Raw genomic sequence first — 20,109 nt, 5'->3', positions numbered from 1 at the left:
ACACACACATAAACTTGTCCACAGACATCCTCATAAACGTGTGCGCGCGCGCACACACACACCTTCATATGAATCTGCTTATTTCAGCTCAACACGGGCAGGGGGCGCGAGTCCAGGGAGCCAGCGGCTTCTCCGCTCGGTTCAAACCGGATAAGAAAACGGAAACAGTGGCAGAAGAAGAAAGAGGAGGCGGAGTAGATCAGTGATAGTAGTAGAAAAGGGAAGATAAGTTGTAGGAAAATTTGCGGTCGTTCAGTTTCGGTCTGTAACTTACATCAAACTCAACTTGAAGTTCTGGTACCGGATAAAAGAACCGGGACTTCGCGGTGGGACTCGGTGAGTTTTTCAGTGTCTGTAATGTGGCGAACCGGTGGTGCTTCTGGAGTGTCCGAGCTAAGCTTCTACTGAATAACTCTAAGAGGAATGAAGCAGTGAAACGCTCTGGCCTGGTTCTGGTTCCGACGTCAGAGATAAAAAGCCTAAATACTTGACTCAATCTGAAGGTAATTATAAAGTATTGTCTCTTTAAAGTGGTTCTGGTCGTGTTTGAAGAACCAGAACTGCGGGTTTCTGTCTGTAGCCTACACATATTCTAGTTTTACAGAACCAGAACCCGTAGGTGAAAAGTAATTTAAAAGGTGGAAAACAATCGTTTAAATCGGACAAACAGCTGTTACCGTGTTTGGGCATTACCTGGCGTGGCCCCTAGGGGTCAGTATTGGATCCAAAGCGCTTCATGATATTTGCCATACATCTAAAATATTAAAAATACAGCTTTTTGCAGATGATGCAAATATTTTCTATTGTTTAGAAACTTTAAGGATCTTCATGTAAATGGTTGAGTCAGAAATGGGTATATTAAAATGCTGGTTTGACAACAAGAATTTAACTTAAACCAGTGATATTTGGTAAATAGACTTGGACAGGCACAAACAGTTTAAACATTGGAAGACTTTCTGAGCATGATTTTCTTGGTGTGATAATTGACAGTGAAATAAACAGAAAATCTCAGTACATACATACGCAAGTATCTTTCGGAATATGCGCAACTGCAGCTGCAACTTTATTTAGAATGCACTTTAAAAACAACAAAGTTGAGCAAAGTGCTCCAATGTGCACACCAATGTGCACACATTCAACACTATTAAAGTAACTGCAAACTATTAAAGCAAATTGCATATGAAAGACATTAAAATTTTAATACTTTTAAATAAAAATAATTAAACTAAAATAACATCAAAATAAAATCACATTTAAATGTAAACATATGTTTACATTGAGTTTTGTACAAGTTGCAGTCGAGAAGTAAAGACTGATTCACCCCAAGATGAAGTGCATTGCAGTAATCCAGCAGAGTGGTTACACAGCCGTGGATTACTGTTTCAAAGTGCTGTCGTGATAGAAGGTGTTTAATTTTGGCCAGCTGCCTCAGGTGAAAGAAACTGGACCTAATAACTGACAGAATCTAGCTTTCAAGCTTTAGTTCAGAATCCATCTTAAAACCCTGATGTACCATCTCTGGCTTGCAAAATGATTTCAAATGAGCAGAGCTACAGGAGGAAGACGAGAAGAACTGGGTCCAAACACCATCACCTCTGTTTTGGAATCATTAGAGAAAGTTCAGTGCCATCCAAGATTTACTGTCCTTCAAATATGCTTGTAGAGAGTTCACGGAAAGCCCATTCTTATTTTAAAGTGGAAGATATATCTGGCAGTCATCTGAATGACAGTGAATGGAGATGCCATGTCTCCTGGGAATTGAGACCAGGGGGAGTAAATACAAGGAAAACATAATTGGGCCCAAAATGGATCCCTGTGGGACACAATGTAACAGTGGAGCACAGGAGGACTCATAATTCCCTAGATGAACTGAGAAGGTTCAGTCTTTAAACCATTCAAGAGCCACATCTTTTATGCCAACACAATGTTCCAAACGCGAGATTAAAATACCGTGGTCAACAGTGTCAAAGTTAAATCCAGTAGAATAAGAACCCCACAGTCACCAGAAGCACATGATAGAAGAATTTCATATCATTAAATATCATTAAAAGTCCTGATTCAGTACGTGACTAAGTAGCAGAGCATATTACACCAAAATTATTTTAATAAAAATCTTTTTTTTTTGTTGTTGTTTTTTATCACTGTTTTTTTGTTTTGCTCTAGCATGTTTCATTGTTTATTCGCTCAGCTGAGCTTGCTTGTGGTGTATAAGTTCAGGTGCAGTTAAATGATGTCATTGGAGCAGAAACGCGTGATCATGTGATATATTACATTTTCTACTGGTGTCAATAAAATCTACCTGTATCATTGTGAACGATATGATGTTGCACACCCTAGTCGCAACATTTGTTTCTGTCCAGAGTTGCATGATTTTGTTTTTTTCTCCAAGAACTTGTAGTGATGATGGGAGAGTCGGACTTCCAGCACATCCCAAAGATTCTCAGTGGGGTTCAGGACCAAGATTTTCACCATAACAAAACTGGTTCTCTTCAGCCGTCACCAGCTTCATATCCAGAGTTAGCTGACAAAGTTTATTACCAGCATCATAACTAGATCCCCATTAGTTAAACCAGATAACCAGGAGATTACCTGGTTATGTTGATAAATGGCCTAAAATATCCAGGACATCAGACCTGGGCAGTAGGGTACACCTCCTCCAGTTTTCACGGTGGACTCCATTCAGCACCATAGCTGTGTTTTTGCTGACCCAGCAGGACTCTGATGGACTCCTGAACCATTTGAAAAGCAGAAAGGGTCTGATGACAATGGAAAAAACTATCAGCATAGTAGATCTGTTTTTTATGGCTCCAGGTCTGATTCCATCCTAGTTCCAGATCCAGGTTTGGTTTTGGATCTGGTTCCAGGTCTCAAATTGAGGTTTAGTTCCAGGCCTGGTTCAAAATCCGGTACATGTCTGGTTCTCGGTCTGGCTCAAGGTTTGACTTCTGGTCTGGCTCCGGGTCAGGCTTCCATTCCAATTCCAGGTCTGATTCCAGATCCAGCATCAGATCTGGTTCTAGGTCTGGTTCCAGGCCAGTTCCAGATTCAGGCTTGGTTTTGGGTCTGGTTCCAGCCAGGTCCAGGTCTCATTCCAATTCCTTGTTGTTTCTAGTGCCTGAGCACTATGTGTGGTTCCAGGTATGTTAGCAATTCCAGGTCTGGTTCCAAATCTGGTTCAAGGGCCATTTCGAGGTCCGGGTCTAGGTCTGGCTCTAGGTTTGGCTCTAGGTTCGGGTCAACTGAACATCATGGCAACCATTTATTGTGTGTTCACCATAATAACCCCGCCTCCTGCATGTGATTGGTCCGCTGCCTGTGAGGACGAGTCACCCTGTTTTGTGATTGGCTGCTGGAGTTCAGTTATTGTTTGTTTGTGTTCTCAGATGTTTGTGCTCAGGACTTTGCGTGGACCTTCAACTCTGCAGCTTCTCAGGCTGTTGTCAACCAAAACTTTACCAACTCTGACTCTGTTTACTAAGGTAACGCCCCCACCAACCCAGACCACCATGATGCATGCATCGTTGTGGTATGTGGAGGACTAAAAACTGTCTCTCTGTAGGATCCGTGTCCTCTGTGTGATGACGCTAAAGAGTTGCTGCAGCCGTTCAGACACAGGGTGAGATAAACCTCACATATTACCAAACACATCTGTTAATATGATGGTAGAGGAGCTGTCTTTCATCAGGACCTGAGGGTCTACAACAACTTTCATCTTTAGAAAGGAAGAGTTCTGGATTATTGATCATCTAGACGGCTGAAAGGTTGAAATGAGCCGTCCTAAACTGAGCCATCCCTAATAAGCTGTCCTGTACTTAGTTGTACCCTGCTGAACCATCCTGTACCCTGTACTGAGCCATCCTGTAGTCTGTACCCAGCGTTCCCGTACCAAGCCATCCTGTACTGAGTCGCCCCGTACTGAGCTGTCCCATACCATTTACAAGGAGACGCTGAAACAGTAAAACATAAGTGTTGTGAGTTTTGGCCTCTCGTTTCCACGGTAACAGAGTTTTGGGTGGACGGAACAACAAAGACCTGAGAATGGGCTCCAGACAGGAATTTTCCTGAAACAGAAGGTGAATCTTGTCCATATAAATGTAAACTGGGATCTTTTGGTAATGATGACGTTGGTCACGTCAGGTCTTCTTCACACCTGCGAACAGCACAACAGAAACAATGACCGACCTGTGTTTTTTGTTTGTTCTGCTGAATATTTTTAAGTTATTCTGTCTCTAAAAATAAAACCTACAGAGATTACATGTGCCAGATAGTCAGTACACCTCTCTTCTTCTGGTCTGATGAGGACTTTGTTCACACATTACTGTAGGAGAGTTTTACTGCCCTCTAGAGGCCTGGCACACATACTACATCATTCCCGTCATGTTTCCATCTGCATGGAGAAACTTCCATTCTGCTGATGTGTAAATGCTGCTTGTTCTAATATGCAAAGGGAAAAGTTTGAGGTTTTATGTGTAAACAGGACCTCAGTCTGATTAGTCATAATAGGTCTCCACCTTTCATTGTCAGTAACACTAATGTTGCTGTAACCATGGTAACAGTCCATTGTTTTCCCATCAGTGACTGATTTAAAGATGTGAATGACTTGTTAGCTCCGGTTTATGGTTTTTCTGTGATGATAAAGACCAACCTGGATGACCTGAACAGAATCAGGTCAGACACATGATCAGTATTTGTTCTGTGAGTCTCAGACGTCTGTTTCTGTGTGTCCTCCAGTTCATCCTGCAGCAGGTGGACATCAGTCTTCCAGAGAATAGGCTGTGGTGGGACAGGTATAGGTGGGACATACCTGTATTCCATCTGAATGGCCGGTTTGTAATGAAGCATCGAGTGGACGTTGTCCTCCTGGACAAACTGCTGCAGGACTTTGAGACTCACCAGATTTAACTCAGTTATCAATAAACGGAGGTGATTAATCAATTGGTGGCTCCTTTGTTTTCTTTGAGTGTGATTCTGTCTAATCAGAACAGCTGTCATGTGGTGACATCACAGGAAAGGATCTAAATCTGATGTCATTGACCTCGAAGAGGACATTGGAGTCACATGACTGCTGCGGGGTCACCTGATCCTGTCAGCTCGTCAATATTTAACCAACTGATTGTGTAGCATGTGAGCTGGTGTAATGGTTGCCATGGAGACGTCACCTGTGTGTCAGGAAGCTGAAGGTGTGATGATGGCGTCTAGCAGCAGATCTGTGGATGTTCAGTTTGCTGTACAGAGAGCCAAGAGGAAGATCTGTGAGCTGCAGCAGCAACTCGAGTAAGAACATCAGAAACCTGATCTTTTTCTTTATTTGTTTTTATTAAGCTGCATGGACAAACGTTTGGCAGATGAGTTTTAAAGAAAAAAATGCTGTAAATAGAGAATATAGTGCTGCAAGTACTAGACACGATCAGATAAGATTTATTTTTAATCTGAACAAACAAATGCCCATAGTAAAGGAAAAAATTAAATAGATCAAATATATTTTTTATTACTTTTGTGACTTTTATGGGATTGCTCGTCCAATCAAAGTCACCACCCGGATTTAACTGAGCAGATGATGATGTTCCAGCTGCAACAAGTTATTTAACCCCAACTGATGCAGTGAGCAGCTTCTCATTTCTTAAACATGTGGAAAGACACATGAAAAAGATGTTCACCTGTTTAAGAAGGGTCAGATTATTGGCATCAAGCAGAAAACCACTAATCAGCAAGGCTAACTGGAGAAAAAGGCTTCAGGTTGCTAGGGAGGGTAAAGACTGGACTCTGGAGTAATGGAAGATGGTCATGTGGTCTGAATCCAGATTTGCCCTGTTCCAGAGTTATTAGGAGCATCAGGGTAAGAAGAGAGGAGGGTGAAGTGATGCAGCCATCATGTCTAGTGTCTTCTGTACAAGACTGTAGGGGCAGTCTATAATCTGGGGCTGCTGCAGTTGGCCAGGTCTAGGTTCAGGTCTGTGTTCAGAGGTCCAACTCTTCCATCATCACAAGATCTTGGAGAAAAATTATTGCAACTCTGAATGGAAGTAAATGTCGTGATGTTGCAGGAGCTTATAGAGACGATGCCACAGAGCCGTTATGATCGGATCACATGACATCTTCATGTTGTGCAACATAAAACCAGCTCACCTGCAGCTGCAGGTGATCTCGCTCCCAGTTTTTGTTTTAAGCTGATGGAAACCAGAGATATGATGGCTTGAATAATATATTTAATATTTATATTTAATAATATAAAATATTTATCTGGGTGTAAAACTGGGCTGGAAAGACGTTGAGTTTCTTTTGATATATTCTTTTTATTTATTTATTAATTATTTTGGGGTCATTTTACTAAACCAAAAACGAACAATGTTTTTCTTGTAATAAATAGTTTTTTTTATAAATGAGATATGATGAACTGTGTATTTGTCGTCCCAATACGTTCATTTTTTTCTTCAGTTTAAGGTGTTTTATTATCAGATCATAGAGATGAGGTTGTGCAGGGGGAACATACCAAACATGGCTGCGGTAACGTTTATGTGGTATGTTAAGGTAAAATAAAAATGATTTGATCCAAAGTAGTTTGAGCCTCAGGGTTATCAGGACTCTACTGAGACAAAGTTTAAACATCAGTTCTGGTAATAAACTCCTTTTACAATGATGCTGCCACCACTAGATAATAAAAAAATAGTTTATCTGGAACTAACTTGCTGAAGAAAGGTTTACTGAAAGTTTTTTTTTTTTTTTTAACTGTGTTAAAGGAGTCATCACCCAGAAATTGTACTTTTTCAAGTTAAAAAGTGTATTGGTGTTGGACTGAAGTGTTAACTTCCCTGAAAGCCTTTCTTTTGAAGACTGTCGAGTTTTTCTGTCTGGGCCCTTTGTTCACAGCAGAACTGCCAATAAGGGTAAATTCTCACTAACACGTGATTTTAATTTGCTCCTGGGATTTCATCATCATAGGAGGCTATTTGAATAAGCCAGCCCCTCTTCCACATCTAAAGTCATGCTCTAGGCGTGGAATGATATTATGATATAAAGTCATGCTTTACTACTGACGCAGCTAATGCTAACACTAATGTTAAGGGATGAGCCTAAACGTTTAACCCCCTGAAATGTACAAATGAGCCCCGTGTTTTCTTATAAGTGGGGTGAAGTGCTTTGCCACGTGAATCTTTGTAAACATTTTGTTGTAAACGTGCTTCTTCCACCATTTTGGTATCTTCACGCTCAGACTCTGAGTCTGGTTCAAACATAAATGGCTGAATTTCGTAAGCTGCTGCTCAGTCAGGTTCGCTCGCTCAGTCAGGTACTAAACTGTTGATTTTTTGGAGTCGGACGCACTGTGCATGCAATGGGCCCGCCCCCTTCCCCTTTTGGCCTCCCTGTGACCAATCAGCACGCATCTCATTAGTCAAAAGCTTGCATGAATTTTCATGAGACAAAGTTGTTTTATCAGAAAAGGGTCAGAACAAGCTCTATGTTTGACTTATTTTTTTGTTAAAGTTTTCAGACGCTAACCCCTCCTTTACGGTTGCACTACGGTTCTATTTTGTATAAGGCTAATCGCTATTGGGTATAGCCCTCCAGGCGCACGCGCAGTACTGAAATCTTTAGTCCACTCCCACCTGCTGGGGGGCCCCACCTCGAGTATTAATTAGGATGAGACAGGACAATCGGCTCCCATTTTTCTTCAGCTACGCATGCTAGCAGAACTGATTCCTGATCCACGATCGTCTTCATCAAGTCCACCAGTGCCCAGTCTGCCAGACCGGCTACATCCTCAGCACCAACCTCCACGGGAAATGCAAAGGCTGCCTCTGCGCTCACCATGTCGGCTTGGCATTGACCCCCCAGGCTTCCTGCCCTTTCTGCAAGCTTCTTCCCCTGGAGGAGAAACAACACAGGGTGGACTTCTTCACTGCTACGGCCAAGGATGTTTTCCCTGCACCAGAATACAACCTGGACACTGCGATGGACATCTTCAACGCTGGCTGGAAGGGTCTGAGAGGGCACGCTTACAGGAGGTGGACAGCGAGCACCAAGCTTCCAGGGTTCCCCTATCAGCCTCCACCTCACTGCCAGCCATTGGCACGTTGCTGCGGGAGCTCCCCAGCATCATGGAGAAGGCCACAGCCTTCAAGAACCTCACTGTTCCTTCAGCGCAGGCACCACCTCCACCAGACGACATGGCGGGAAAATTCTCTTCGGACTATTCTGGCCGCCATGACCCGATCTGGCCTCGCTTCCTGGCCATCAAAGCTTACCGTTCTGGTGCAGCAGCTGAACCGGGGAAGCTTAGGGCTCCTGTCTCCACCTACACTCCAATCACCAGGGTGGAAAGTTTCTCCGAATAGGGCTTGGCCATGAGAATGCGGCTGTCTCAGCAGAGAGCCACACAGCTGACAGCTCTGCTTCACGTGTCACTCCCTACAGCATGGTAACAGCCCTGTCAGTCATGTGGTTGCTATGCATGATGTCAGCGGGTCATGCCCCTTGGGCTGCTGCACATGAGGCCTGTGACACGCGCCCTAAAACCTCAGTGGGATTTACCACTGGTTTAACATGCGCTTATTAAAGCCCCGTTTTAGCCTTTAACTGAAGTTCCACTGAAGTTTCTGTCCATGAAGACAGCTCTGCTGCTGGTGCTGACGTCTGCTAAGAGAATCAGTGATTTATCAGCCCTCACTGTGGCTCCTTCCTGCCTCAGGATCCAGGGTGATGGCCCCTCAGCTGTACTGCGTCCTAACCCAGCTTTCACTCCTAAAAACATCACCAGTTCTTTCATATCCAGAGTGATCACACTGAATGTTTTTTTATCCTCCTCCCCACGGGTCAGAGGAGGCAGCGAAATCTCATTTGTTGTGCCCAGTGCGCGCACTGTCTTACTACGTCTTGCTGCTATGGAGGGAGCACTTTGGGTCAGCCCCTGTCTGCTCAGCGCTTGTCTCACTGGCTGCGTGAAGCCATCTCCCAAGCTTATGATCCTACAGAGGGTCTCAAAGCTCATTCCAGAGGGATTTCTTCCTACACAGCCCTGTATGGGGGAATGTCAGTGGAGGAAATTTGTAATGCAGCTTCATGGTCTTTACTATGCTCTTTTATTCATTTTTATCTGTGGGATGTCTCCAGTGGGCTGCATGGTGGTGTGGTGGTTAGCACCGCAGCCTCACAGCAAGAAGGTTGCCGGTTCGAGCCTCGATTGGGGGGAGGTTCGAACCTAGGAGGTGGTGGCCTTTCTGTGTGGAGTTTGCATGTTCTCCCCATCTATGCGTGGGTTCTCTCCAGGTTCTCCGGCTTCCTCCCACCGTCCAAAGACATGCATGATAGGTTAATTTGTTATTCTAAATTCTCCCTAGGAGAGAGTGTGCGTGTGAGTGGTTGTTTGTCTATCTGTGTTGGCCCTGCGACAGACTGGTGACCTGTCCATGGTGTACCTGCCTCTCACTTGTTAAAATGCTGGGATAGGCTCCAGCTCACCCGCGATCCGTAATGGAATAAGCGGTCATTAGATAATGATGTCTCCGGCTTCTCTCTGAGCCATTCTGTCTTGGGTGTTTTACTGAAGTGAATCTGGTGCTTGTCCAGCCTCGTCCTGATGCAGAACCTCCTCTCTGCTGCTCTTCTCTACAGGGCCACCATGCTGCGCCATTACGCATGACACAGCCACTGGACATTTCTGGGTTATTACATGCAGGTGTGTTTGTGCTCGTGGTTCTGTAGGGACCCTGTGAGGCATAGACTACATCCTGCTTCGCCTTTAACCCAATAGCAATTAGCCTTAAAGGGTGAAGCCTATACAAAATGAAACGTTGGTTACGTATTGTAACGTATAATTCCGCCTTTAGAGGACAGTGGCTACATGAAAAGACCAGGTGGTGACACCTTTAGGTAAAACAAGCGCACCCTGAAGAAGGTGGGAACTATTTGCTCAGTCAGCATTTATCTAGTCTTCTATTGGAGAACGTTGACAGACAGCTCATTCAGCAGCCAAGAGAGAGGAAAAACATCCAAGAGAGCAGAGCCTGTGTGAGTGTGAAGGAAAGAGACCAAGTCTGTGTGCTGGAGGTTTGAACCTGCAACCCTAAACCTGAGAAGAGGAGCAGAGTTTTGAGAGGAAGAAGGGATTTTTTTATTGTGAGAAGAGTTTTGAGTGAGAGCAAAATATGTGAGCGTGAAAACAAGAAATCTTGTTTTCAAATTAAGCGATTACACTCTGGATTAAAGATAGGGAAACACCCCGGTATCTACAAACACAAATCCTGACCTACATTTACTGTTATCTGAGAGCATCTTCAGGTACAGAAATGCTGCTGGTTTGGTTCGCTAAGAAACCAGAACAAATCCAAGCTCCATAGTTAAGTTTCACTTCCTTTCAAAGTGTCCAGAAACAAGGAATTAAAATCACTGAGTGATGCTTCTGAACAAGCTGCTCAGTCAGGCCTCAAGAATCTTGCATTCCTTCTCTCGAAGAGGGAATTCCTATCATGTGGAAGATAATATAGATCTTTCAGACCTGAAGGATGGTTATAAATATCAGTCTGGGACAAAGTTATTGTTAAAGTAGATATAATTTATGACGTGTTGAATTATTATTTTTCTTTTTGTCACTCTGCTATATACTCTGGTTGGGCAGTGAAAGTTGAATTTTCTAGAGGAAATCTCGATCATTGAGTCATCTAGGAGGGAGACAAACCAGATTCCTTCAGTGATTTCTAACATGGGTGTATCTGTCATTCCAAAGGGGGGTGTTGTGAGGTGTAAATTTGTCTATATAATAATTTCCAATAGAGAAGAACTAGTAGAAATCTGATCCTTTCTCAGGTAATTTGTGTACATCATAGTCACACCTGTTGTGGTCCGTGGGTTCTGGTGTCTTAACGTTTTCTGTTTTTCTTGTTTAATTTTGTAGAGTCTATCTCTTGTTGGCAGTTAGTCCCACAGTACCTGTGCTCCAGGCTTTCCTTTGTCCATGGCTGCTATGTGGTGGTAGTATTCAGCAGGAGATGAAGGGGCAGAACCCAAAGGCACCGGAGACAGATGGAGGAAATCGGATGTTTAAATAGAAGAAAAGACACAACTGAAAACATCTGGAGCACAGACTGAAAATTACCACCATAAACCAGCCATGGACAGAGGAAAACCTGGAACACAATAACTGAGAAAACAACTACAGACAGATCAAACTTAACCAGTTTAACTAGTTCTACCAGTTCTCCCAGTGTAACAAGTTCTAGTCGTATGGTAGTTAATTATGCGGGTCTCCAGGATGGGGATCTGTAATCTGTTGGGTCTGAAGAGGATTTGGTTTTAATAGATCATCAAGGTTCTTCAGGTCTCTGTTACCATGACAACAGCTTGTTGTTGTTAATCATGACTTAGAGTCAAATGAGAGTTAAGCTCCGTTTGCTCCTGGTGTAAAGCTCAGGTGTGTGTAGGAACAGGTTAAAACAGTGTGTATGTGTATGTGTGTGTGTGTGTGTGTGTCAATAGTTTTCTTGATGTGAACATACGGGGCCTGTTCCGGAAAGGAGGTACAACACGCAAGTACAAATCTTGCTGTGACGTCATCTCATCCACGGTGTCATGCTGGACATGTACGGCTGGTAGGGCTAGGCGATCATATGATGGGTCTCTATTTATCAATAGATATTGAACACATATTGGCAATATAAGCTTCTTTTTCCCATGTGAGTAAATGAATTTGGGTATATAGATCATTTTATTTATTTGTAGTGTACAGTCTGGGATTATTTATTTGACCAAATATCAAATCCAATATTTATATCTAAAAGTACATTTATTGATACACATATTGATCAAAAGGCAGCTCCCACTCTACAGTCAAAACATTTAACATTAAACCCCACAATATATAATTAAAGTGTAACTACGCCCCCTACTTGTTGTACAACTTTACCTACTGCCAAATTTTGAAAGATGCCAGAAACTGCAAGGGTTGGAGTGGGAGGTGTGAGTTGAGCGGAGAGTGGGTGTGTCAGGATAAACAGGTAGAAAGGATTGACAGACAGCAGCTCAGCAGCCCCTGGCAAGATAGAAAATGAGATTCACAAAGCACCTACGTGGCAGAGTGGCCTTTGAGGTGGAATACTTTCCCCTCCTGAATCTCCTCAGCTACACATGAACCAGGTGGTCCTGAACTTATCAGACTGAGCTGTTAGCGCTGTTAGCTGCCTGTCAGCAGCTCCAGCAGCTCTGGAAAGCTGTGGAGACTCACGGCAGGTTGTGGCAGCTGCTGGAAGTTAAAGTCTCAGGTAAAGAATAAAGGCCGGTGTTACTTTTACACCCCTCAAAAGCACAAATCTGTCCCATTGCAGAAATATTTCATCAGAAACTCTGTGAAAGAAGAGAAGTCTGAAACTAGCAAATCTACACCACATAAGTTCACATCCCTTTATATGTGTTGGTGGGCGTGGTTTTCTATGCCTGCAAGGCGAGGACCCGCCCACCTGCATCTGGAGGGAGGGGTTGTGTAGTTTTTAAAATTTTCTTGTGATGTAGAGATGCACGCAATTATGTCTCTACATCATGAAAAATGAATCCTGGTTTTACCCTGTAGGGGTACTGATTTTATCAACAGTATAGTTGGTTTTCAGCACAGTTAAGTAATACTATGTTGTTTACAGCTCAAAAAACACACAAAAATGATCCCGCTTTCTGGGGGAATAAAACAGTTCCCCTCAACTCAGGATTAACATGCTCAGTTTCAACATAACCTATGTTCTGGAACAGGCCCCTGTTCTGTGTTTCAGAATCAGCTTTACTGGCCAAGCATCTTTACACATAAGGAAAGTGTTGGCAGTTGTCAGTTACACCTTGTACTCACATAGTCAGACATCACAAGACATATTATGGGGACAGCTGGATTGCACAGTAAATGAAAACAATTAGACGGTTTCCAAATGTATGGGTGGTGTTAAATATGTGCACAATTTATCTTTCCAGTGAAACCAGTCTGAAGAGTCCAGAGGGAATCAGTTTGTCCTCATGGACCCCTAGCAAGGAGCTCAAGGACTCCCTGGTGGACATGTACAGAGGTATGGACTCTGAAAAGTTTTACTCTGGACCAAAGGGCACTAAATAGGTGGGCCAAGATCTGGGTCCGGGTCTAGATCGGAGTCAGAAAGCTATCCCATACGAACCTTGACCTGCAACTAAAACAGGAAGTTCTGAGAAAGTAAGAAAGTGACTTCTGAGAGTTGAGTGGTTTCTTTAAACTGTTAGATCAAGGTGTAAAATATAAAAGGAACATTTCTGTTTCTTTAGTTAATCTAAACCCAGCTTTAATTCTGGAAATGAAAACATTACAATGACAGCAGATATTTGCAGGTGTCCAGAGTAATAGTAGGCGTTCACAGTAACTGTAGGTGTCAAGAGTACCTGCAGGTGTTCCAGAGTACCTGCAGGTTTTGCAGAATAACTCCAGGTGTACCAGAGTAACTGCAGGTGTTCCAAGGTAACTGTAGGTGTTTAAAGTAACTGCAGGTGTCCAGAGTAACTGCAGGTGTTCCAGAGTACCTGCAGGTGTTGCAGAGTAACTGCACATGTCAGGAGTAAATGTAAAGAGTAACTGCAGGTGTCCAGTGTAACTGCAGAATTACAGGGTAGCTCCAGGCTTTCAGTGTAACTGTAGGTGTTACAGAGTAATTGCAAGTTTATAGAGTAACTGCAGGTGTTCCAGAATAAAATTCTGGTATCCAATGTATCCAATAACAGGTTAACTGCAGGTTTTCAGTGTAATTGCAGGTGTACAGGGTAACTGCAGGCTTTTAGTGTAACTTCAGGTGTACAGGGTAACTGCAGGTGTACAGGGTAACTGCAGGCTTTTAGTGTAACTGCAGGTGTACAGGGTAACTGCAGGTGCACAGGGTAACTGCAGGCTTTTAGTGTAACTTCAGGTGTACAGGGTAACTGCAGGTTTTCAGCGTAACTTCAGGTGTACTGGGTAACTGCAAGTTTCTAGAGTAACTACAGGTGTTCCAGAATAAAATTCTGGTATCCAAGTGCAAAATAACAGGTTAACCGCAGGTTTTTAGTGTAACTGCAGGTGTACAGGGTAACTGCAGGTTTTCAGTGTAACTGCAGGTGTACAGGGTAACCGCAGGTTTTTAGTGTAACTGCAGGTGTACGGGGTAACTGCAGGTTTTTAGTGTAACTGCAGGTGTACAGGGTAACTGCAGGTTTTTAGTGTAACTGCAGGTGTACGGGGTAACTGCAGGTTTTCAGTGTAACTGCAGGTGCACAGGGTAACTGCAGGTTTTTAGTGTAACTGCAGGTTTTCAGTGTAACTGCAGGTTTTCAGTGTAACTGCAGGTTAAACTCCCAAACACAAGTTTAAACCCACAGCTGTAATGAGTCAGCTTGTCCATCAGGGAGAGCTGCTGTCCTTCACACAGCTCAATGATGGTGTTTCTCCTGCTGCAACAACCCAAAACCACCTGAGTTCTTGTTTATCCATCAGTCACATGACTGTACAGTGACCAGATGGTGGATGTATGATGACCTTAAACCAGAACCCGGACCCACTGAGCATGACTGAAGAACGGTTGACAGATTATACCTGAATAAATGTTGGTGACATGAGTCAGCGAAACAGGTTTCCAGATTATAATAACAATAATAAGAATTAAGAGATAACTAATAATAGAAACTATAACAAAAATTATGACAGCATTTTCATTAATTACAGACAATTTTGAGTATGTGGATCATGCAGATTCTGATCTAGTTATTAATAATCAGTAGTATTCATAATTGTTGGGAGGTGAAACTGAAACCTGAATAGGAGCTGGTGTTATGGTTCCACAGTATCAGATCCTGACGTCCTGAGTTCCCATCCTGGATAAAATGCTATATTCCTCAGATTTTGAGCTAATCTATAAACACATATTTACTGTGTGAAAGTTTAAAGATGTTCTTGTTAGAATTAGGTGGTAGTTGTTATGATTATAATCTGGATCAAAATTCCCAACTCCTCCTAAAGTCTGTGATGTGGATTGAAATCTTTGTTACCAGCCTGATGCGGGTCATGTGCTGGGTGATGTGGACCTGTCCTTGTACTCTGGAGACAGCAGGACAGAGTCTGTCCTTAGAAAGGATGTAGAGGATGTATTTGATCCATTTGCAATGAAGTGTTGGAATCAGAGCTGCTGGAGATCAGTTGATGGTGTTACCATGGTAACAGTTATTTTACTTTGATTGATGAGATGCAGGAACATGGCACTGCTCCTGTTGTATCTGCTCACTGAAGACTCTGATCATCTTTTCCTGATTATGTTTGGTTTAGCTGAGCATCTGAGTCAGGACCTGCTGTCTGACACCCCTTCACTCTCGCATTCATCCTCTTAATCGTCATCAGAACCTCAGAAAACACATTTTCACTCAGACACAAGCCGAAAATTCAGACACAACAAACATTTAGATTCAGGAGGCCATGACTGTGTCTGTTTCTCAGCCGGAAGTTGGTCCTGTCTCAGCACCCATCTGAGCATGTGCAGCTAATTCAGCTGGCTGGACAGGGGGGAGGATGGGTATGTGTTGAGTTTGCAGGGGAAAGATGTAGATTGTCAGCAGAGAGGAGCTCCAGCTTCCAACAGCCAGCTTCCAACTCTGAGGAAAGCTGGTGGAAGAGAAGTCTCCACCATCTTAGAGTTGATGTAGCCTTCCATTACATCTTTAGGCCTACAGTTGTTTCGATCACTGGATGTTTACTTCATGTGAAGGAGATGTTGCTGTTCCTATTATCTGCCTGCAGAGCCTCAGTTTGTTCTTCGTAAATCCTACCATCACAATCACCAGCATGCACAAAGAAACACAAACAGGTTTCCGTATTTGATCAGGTAGTAAAATGAGTGCCACTGTCAGCAGGACTGCATCATTAATGGCAATAAATTTACTCCCTATTCAAAACATTATTCAACACTGGCGACCCCAGCTGAAGCCCAACTGGGAGCTGATTCCACAGAGAGGGGTCTGATAACTGGAGGTTCTGCTTCCTGAAGCCCAACTGGGAGCTTTCCGATAGATGCTGTGTTTGAAATTTAGTTGTAGTAAGAAACAAACAAGAGGTTAGTACACCTGAACAACAGGTGATTAAAAACCACCTGATCTGAGACAGTAGAAACCAGAAGCTGCTGTTGCTGTGGATTTATTCCACAGATAAATGAGATGAAGCTGCTCTCTTCATAGATCTGTCAGACATTCAGAAAGCAAATGGAGCTGAAACAGAACAAGTGTTTTTTAAAAGATCTGTGTATCCTTTATTGATCCACTGTCACTGATCAGAGCCCTATTTCTCTGATTGACCACACACACACACACACACACACTGTGGTCAAGAGATTTAATTTAATGACAGAAGAAGAAGAAAGACGGATCAGGCTGAATGAAGAGAGGAGGAGGAGACGGTCTTTAATCTGCTGAGTGGGTGGTCCACACACACGCTTAGGGTGGGCTGTAGACTCTGGTCTGTGTGAACGGGAATGTGTGTATGCTCCTCTGTGTTGGTGTGGACATTTCTATCTTGTGGGGACGTTTCTGCTGCTGTAGACCAAACTCCTTCTGCTTCATGGAAATCTGAACATTTCCAGACCTTCTGTACGATGACATGCTGCTGAACAAGGAATAATAAACCTTCTGATGTCACATGATGTCACATGATGTCATGAACTAAACAAATAAAAACATGTGAAATGTCCACAGTGTGACCAGTTCTGTTCATCCACTGGTTTCACATCAGTTCTGTTACTCAGGTGGTTTCAAACCTGATCTGTTAGGTGAACTGGACTGGATCTGTAAGGTAAGATGGTCCAGTTCTGTAAGGTGAACTGTACCGGATCTGTTTGGTGAACTGGATCAGATCTTTTAACTGAACTGCATCAGTTTTTTTTAGGTAAACTGGAGCAGATGTTAGGTGAACTGGACTGGATCTGTAGGATGAGATGGAGCGTTCTGTTAGGTAAAACGGAGCGGATCTGTTAGGTGAACTGGACCAGATCTGTTAGATGGACTTTACCGGTTCTATCAGGTGAACTGGGCCAGTTTTGTTAGATGAACAGGACCAGATCTATTAGGTGAACTGAATTGGATCTGTTAAGTGAACTGGATCTGATCTGTTAAGTGAACTGGACTGGACCAGGACTAGGATGGTGTCTGTTTATCTGCAGATGTGTGTGTGCATCATATTTACTGTATGTTCTGTGTGTCCTCTGTATGTCTCTCCTTGGCTTAATGTCCGTATCTAAATTCATGTGAGGCATGGTGGCGGTGTGGCGGCGGCGTGGTGGCGGCGGCAGGGTGGATCACAGGCGGATTGTGTTGGATTTGACTTGAAGCCTCTTTAATCATGGTAACACCGTCATTAATATTCATGCAGTCAGCTGGAACACCCGACTCTCACCGCTCCAAACTTTCTGCACAAAATGTATTAAATACAGCTTAAAAAATTAATGGACTTTAGTTAATATTCCATGAAAAAGAAAAGCTGAGGTGGGGGACACACATCTCCCCCTGCCTCCCCCCTCCCTCCCTGATTGGTTGATGCAGATTGCTCCTCTGATTGGCCTTTGTGTTTCCTCTTTTTTCTGCCGATTTTTTCCATCTTTGACGAGACTTCAAAGCAAAGGCGAGGCATGAACGGTCATTTAGAAGGATTTAGGAACATTATCACATCTGTAATTGTACATGAATAATAAGAAGAGCTGCCGCCATCAATTAGCTCTGAGTCCACAAGAAGATCAGAACCATGGGGGAGGCTGCGGGGGTGGGGAGCGGGAGGAAGGGGTGTTAGAAAATTAGAAAAGTTTCCTTGTGAAGAAGAAAAGATGCTGAATTAAGAGAAAACAGCTCAGATTCGCACACTGACCAGCAGGCACACAGGTGTGACATCATGTGACACACAGGGATGACATCATGTGACACACTTCACCTGTCATTTATGTCAGGAGGCGTGATCTGAGTGGCTCTGAGGTGTTGCTGCAGTCTCTGGCTTCATGTTTACATGGACCACTTATGATCCAGTCGAATGTACAATAAGAAGATCAATGCGTCTTGTAAACCTGTCTGCTGATCCTACTGGCCTCGATCGGAAAGAATTCTCAATCTGATCGAAAGTTGTGGTTTAAACCTTTTCACAATCGGATCAGCAGGAAAAAATAAGCATGTATACACTCATTCTGATCATTCTGTGGTGCTTGAACTTGAATTTGAGTTAGGTTTTTTTCTATTATTATTTTTAAGTGTTTGCACACTATGGGCCCATTTTATTTAAAAGAGCTGGGGCAGCCCTTGAGGTCAGCTGACCAGTTCCTGCTGGCTGTCTCAGAAACCAGGCCAAAAACCAGAGGTGATAGAGCTTCTCCGTGGCTGCGTCCAGATTGTGGAACACCCTCCATCTGTCTGTCAGGTCCTCTCATTCTGTAGGTCAGTTTAAGTCTCGATTGAAAACTCACCTCTTCTCCCTGGCCTGAAAAATTGGAGTTTAGCTTGGCTTGATGTTATGATTGTATTTCATTATGTTTATTTTTTTATTTGTGTTGCATGTATTTATTGACTACAGTGTGAAGCACTTTGGTCAGCTGAAGTTGTTTTAATGTGCTATATATATAAATTTGAACTGAATCGAAGCACGTGTTACGTTATATCATAAGTTTTAGGGAAGACTCAAAAAATGGTTGCAGCAAAACGGAACTGGACTGTGGTGAATATAATGTTTTTGTTAGAAATTGAAAGAGTTTTAGTTTATTGAGCATTTTGACAACTTAAAGGTTCAAATTGAAAAAAACAAACACACACACAAAAAAACAAAAAACAAAACCCTTCTTCTTCCGAACTGGTAGGCATTGTGCTTGTTGAAAGCATTACGATCGTATAAAATCTGTCCATCGTGTTAATACAGCTGATCAGATCAATTCATCTTGCATCCAGGTAAATATGTCAGCTGGATTCGCTCATCAGATTGATTGCAATCGGATTGGTGTCCACATAAACATAGGTGATGTCCTCTGATGTTCAGGTGTCTGGGCGGTACTGCCAGTCAGACTTTCTGATTCAGTTCTTCTGTTACTGAGACACTCACATGAGTTTTAATTCCTGCAGAACTTCTGATGATGGATCCCTGTCCTGTTTGGGTTCAGGCTGTTTGTTTGATATTTCAGCTAATCCCAGAGTGAATGTGGAACTGCGACAGCGCCTGCCTTCACCTTCCCGACTGCCCATCAGTGGTTCTGACAGGTAAGCCCAAAACCGTCTGCTAAATCACCAGGATTAGAGTTAAAAACTGGGTCCGCTTCAGAATCGGGACCTGGCTAAGAATCAGAGCCTGGCTCAGTCAGGACCTGACTCATGTTGTTTCTCATGTTGTTACAGGTTGGAGAGCAACGTTAAGAAGGACCTCAGCGGCCGGCCCCAAGGTAACATCCATCAGTCCATCCATCCGTAGCATTGATTAGATGTATCAAAAGACAGAATATCTTCTCTCTCTCTCTCTCTCTCTCTCTCTCTCTCTCTCTCTCTCTCTCTCTCAGCCTCTCAGAACCTTCTGGATTTTCCTGTCTCCTGGTCTCCGTCCCCTGTCTCCCACAGGAGGTCCGTCTCCCCCACCTCCTCTCCATCTTTCAGGAACTCAGCATCTCCGTTGTCCTTCAGCTTTCAGAAAGCTCCAGGGGAGATGGAGGCAGACCTTTCTCCTAGCAGAGGCCCTTCTCCGTGGGCAGAGAGCTACAGGGATTCCCCAGATGAAGGTCCAACATGTAGAGGTCCTGGTAGCCCTGGTCTGAGACCTCACCTGGTTACTGCTGGTGACAAGTGAGTTCTGGTTCTGTCAGGTAGAGCTGTTGTAGCTGCATGTAACCCTGGGGTGCTTTTCTCATGGTGGACCATGAAAAATGATTCAGGCTCCATGCTGACCACTGAATAATTTATTTATTTATTTTAAACTTTATTTAAACATTAGTTCTCCAATGGTCTGGTGGTCAGGGTCATTTATAAAGCTGGCAGACACACAAAAACTGGCATACGCCAATTATATTCAACTTTAGGGGTTTATAAAACCAAACTTGGCGGGAGAATGTTTCTACCACCATGAAACTCTGACCCTGGCATACACACAAAATC

The 20,109-nt window shown here is 43.4% G+C and overlaps 1 protein-coding gene across 7 annotated transcripts in view; it reads left to right on the top strand.

Annotated features, from left to right (window-relative positions):
• The first annotated feature begins 77 nt into the window (after positions 1-77).
• Positions 78-20,109, top strand: part of mipol1 (mirror-image polydactyly 1) — an 85,483-nt gene continuing 65,451 nt past the window's right edge. Inside the window, exons 1-5 of one of the 7 annotated variants that reach the window (XM_041971976.1) lie at positions 78-336; positions 12,943-13,034; positions 19,131-19,227; positions 19,363-19,406; positions 19,521-19,800. In XM_041971976.1, the coding sequence (XP_041827910.1) occupies positions 13,025-13,034; positions 19,131-19,227; positions 19,363-19,406; positions 19,521-19,800 (431 nt within the window). In that variant the 5' untranslated portion in view covers positions 78-336; positions 12,943-13,024. The other 6 variants (XM_041971972.1, XM_041971974.1, XM_041971973.1 and 3 more) reach the window with 6 other exon arrangements.

The sequence above is a fragment of the Melanotaenia boesemani genome, chromosome 20, assembly GCF_017639745.1.
Source record: "Melanotaenia boesemani isolate fMelBoe1 chromosome 20, fMelBoe1.pri, whole genome shotgun sequence".
NCBI lineage: Eukaryota > Metazoa > Chordata > Actinopteri > Atheriniformes > Melanotaeniidae > Melanotaenia > Melanotaenia boesemani.
The sequence above is the reverse complement of the archived record's forward strand: the minus strand, read 5'-3'. Positions and strand labels throughout refer to the sequence as shown.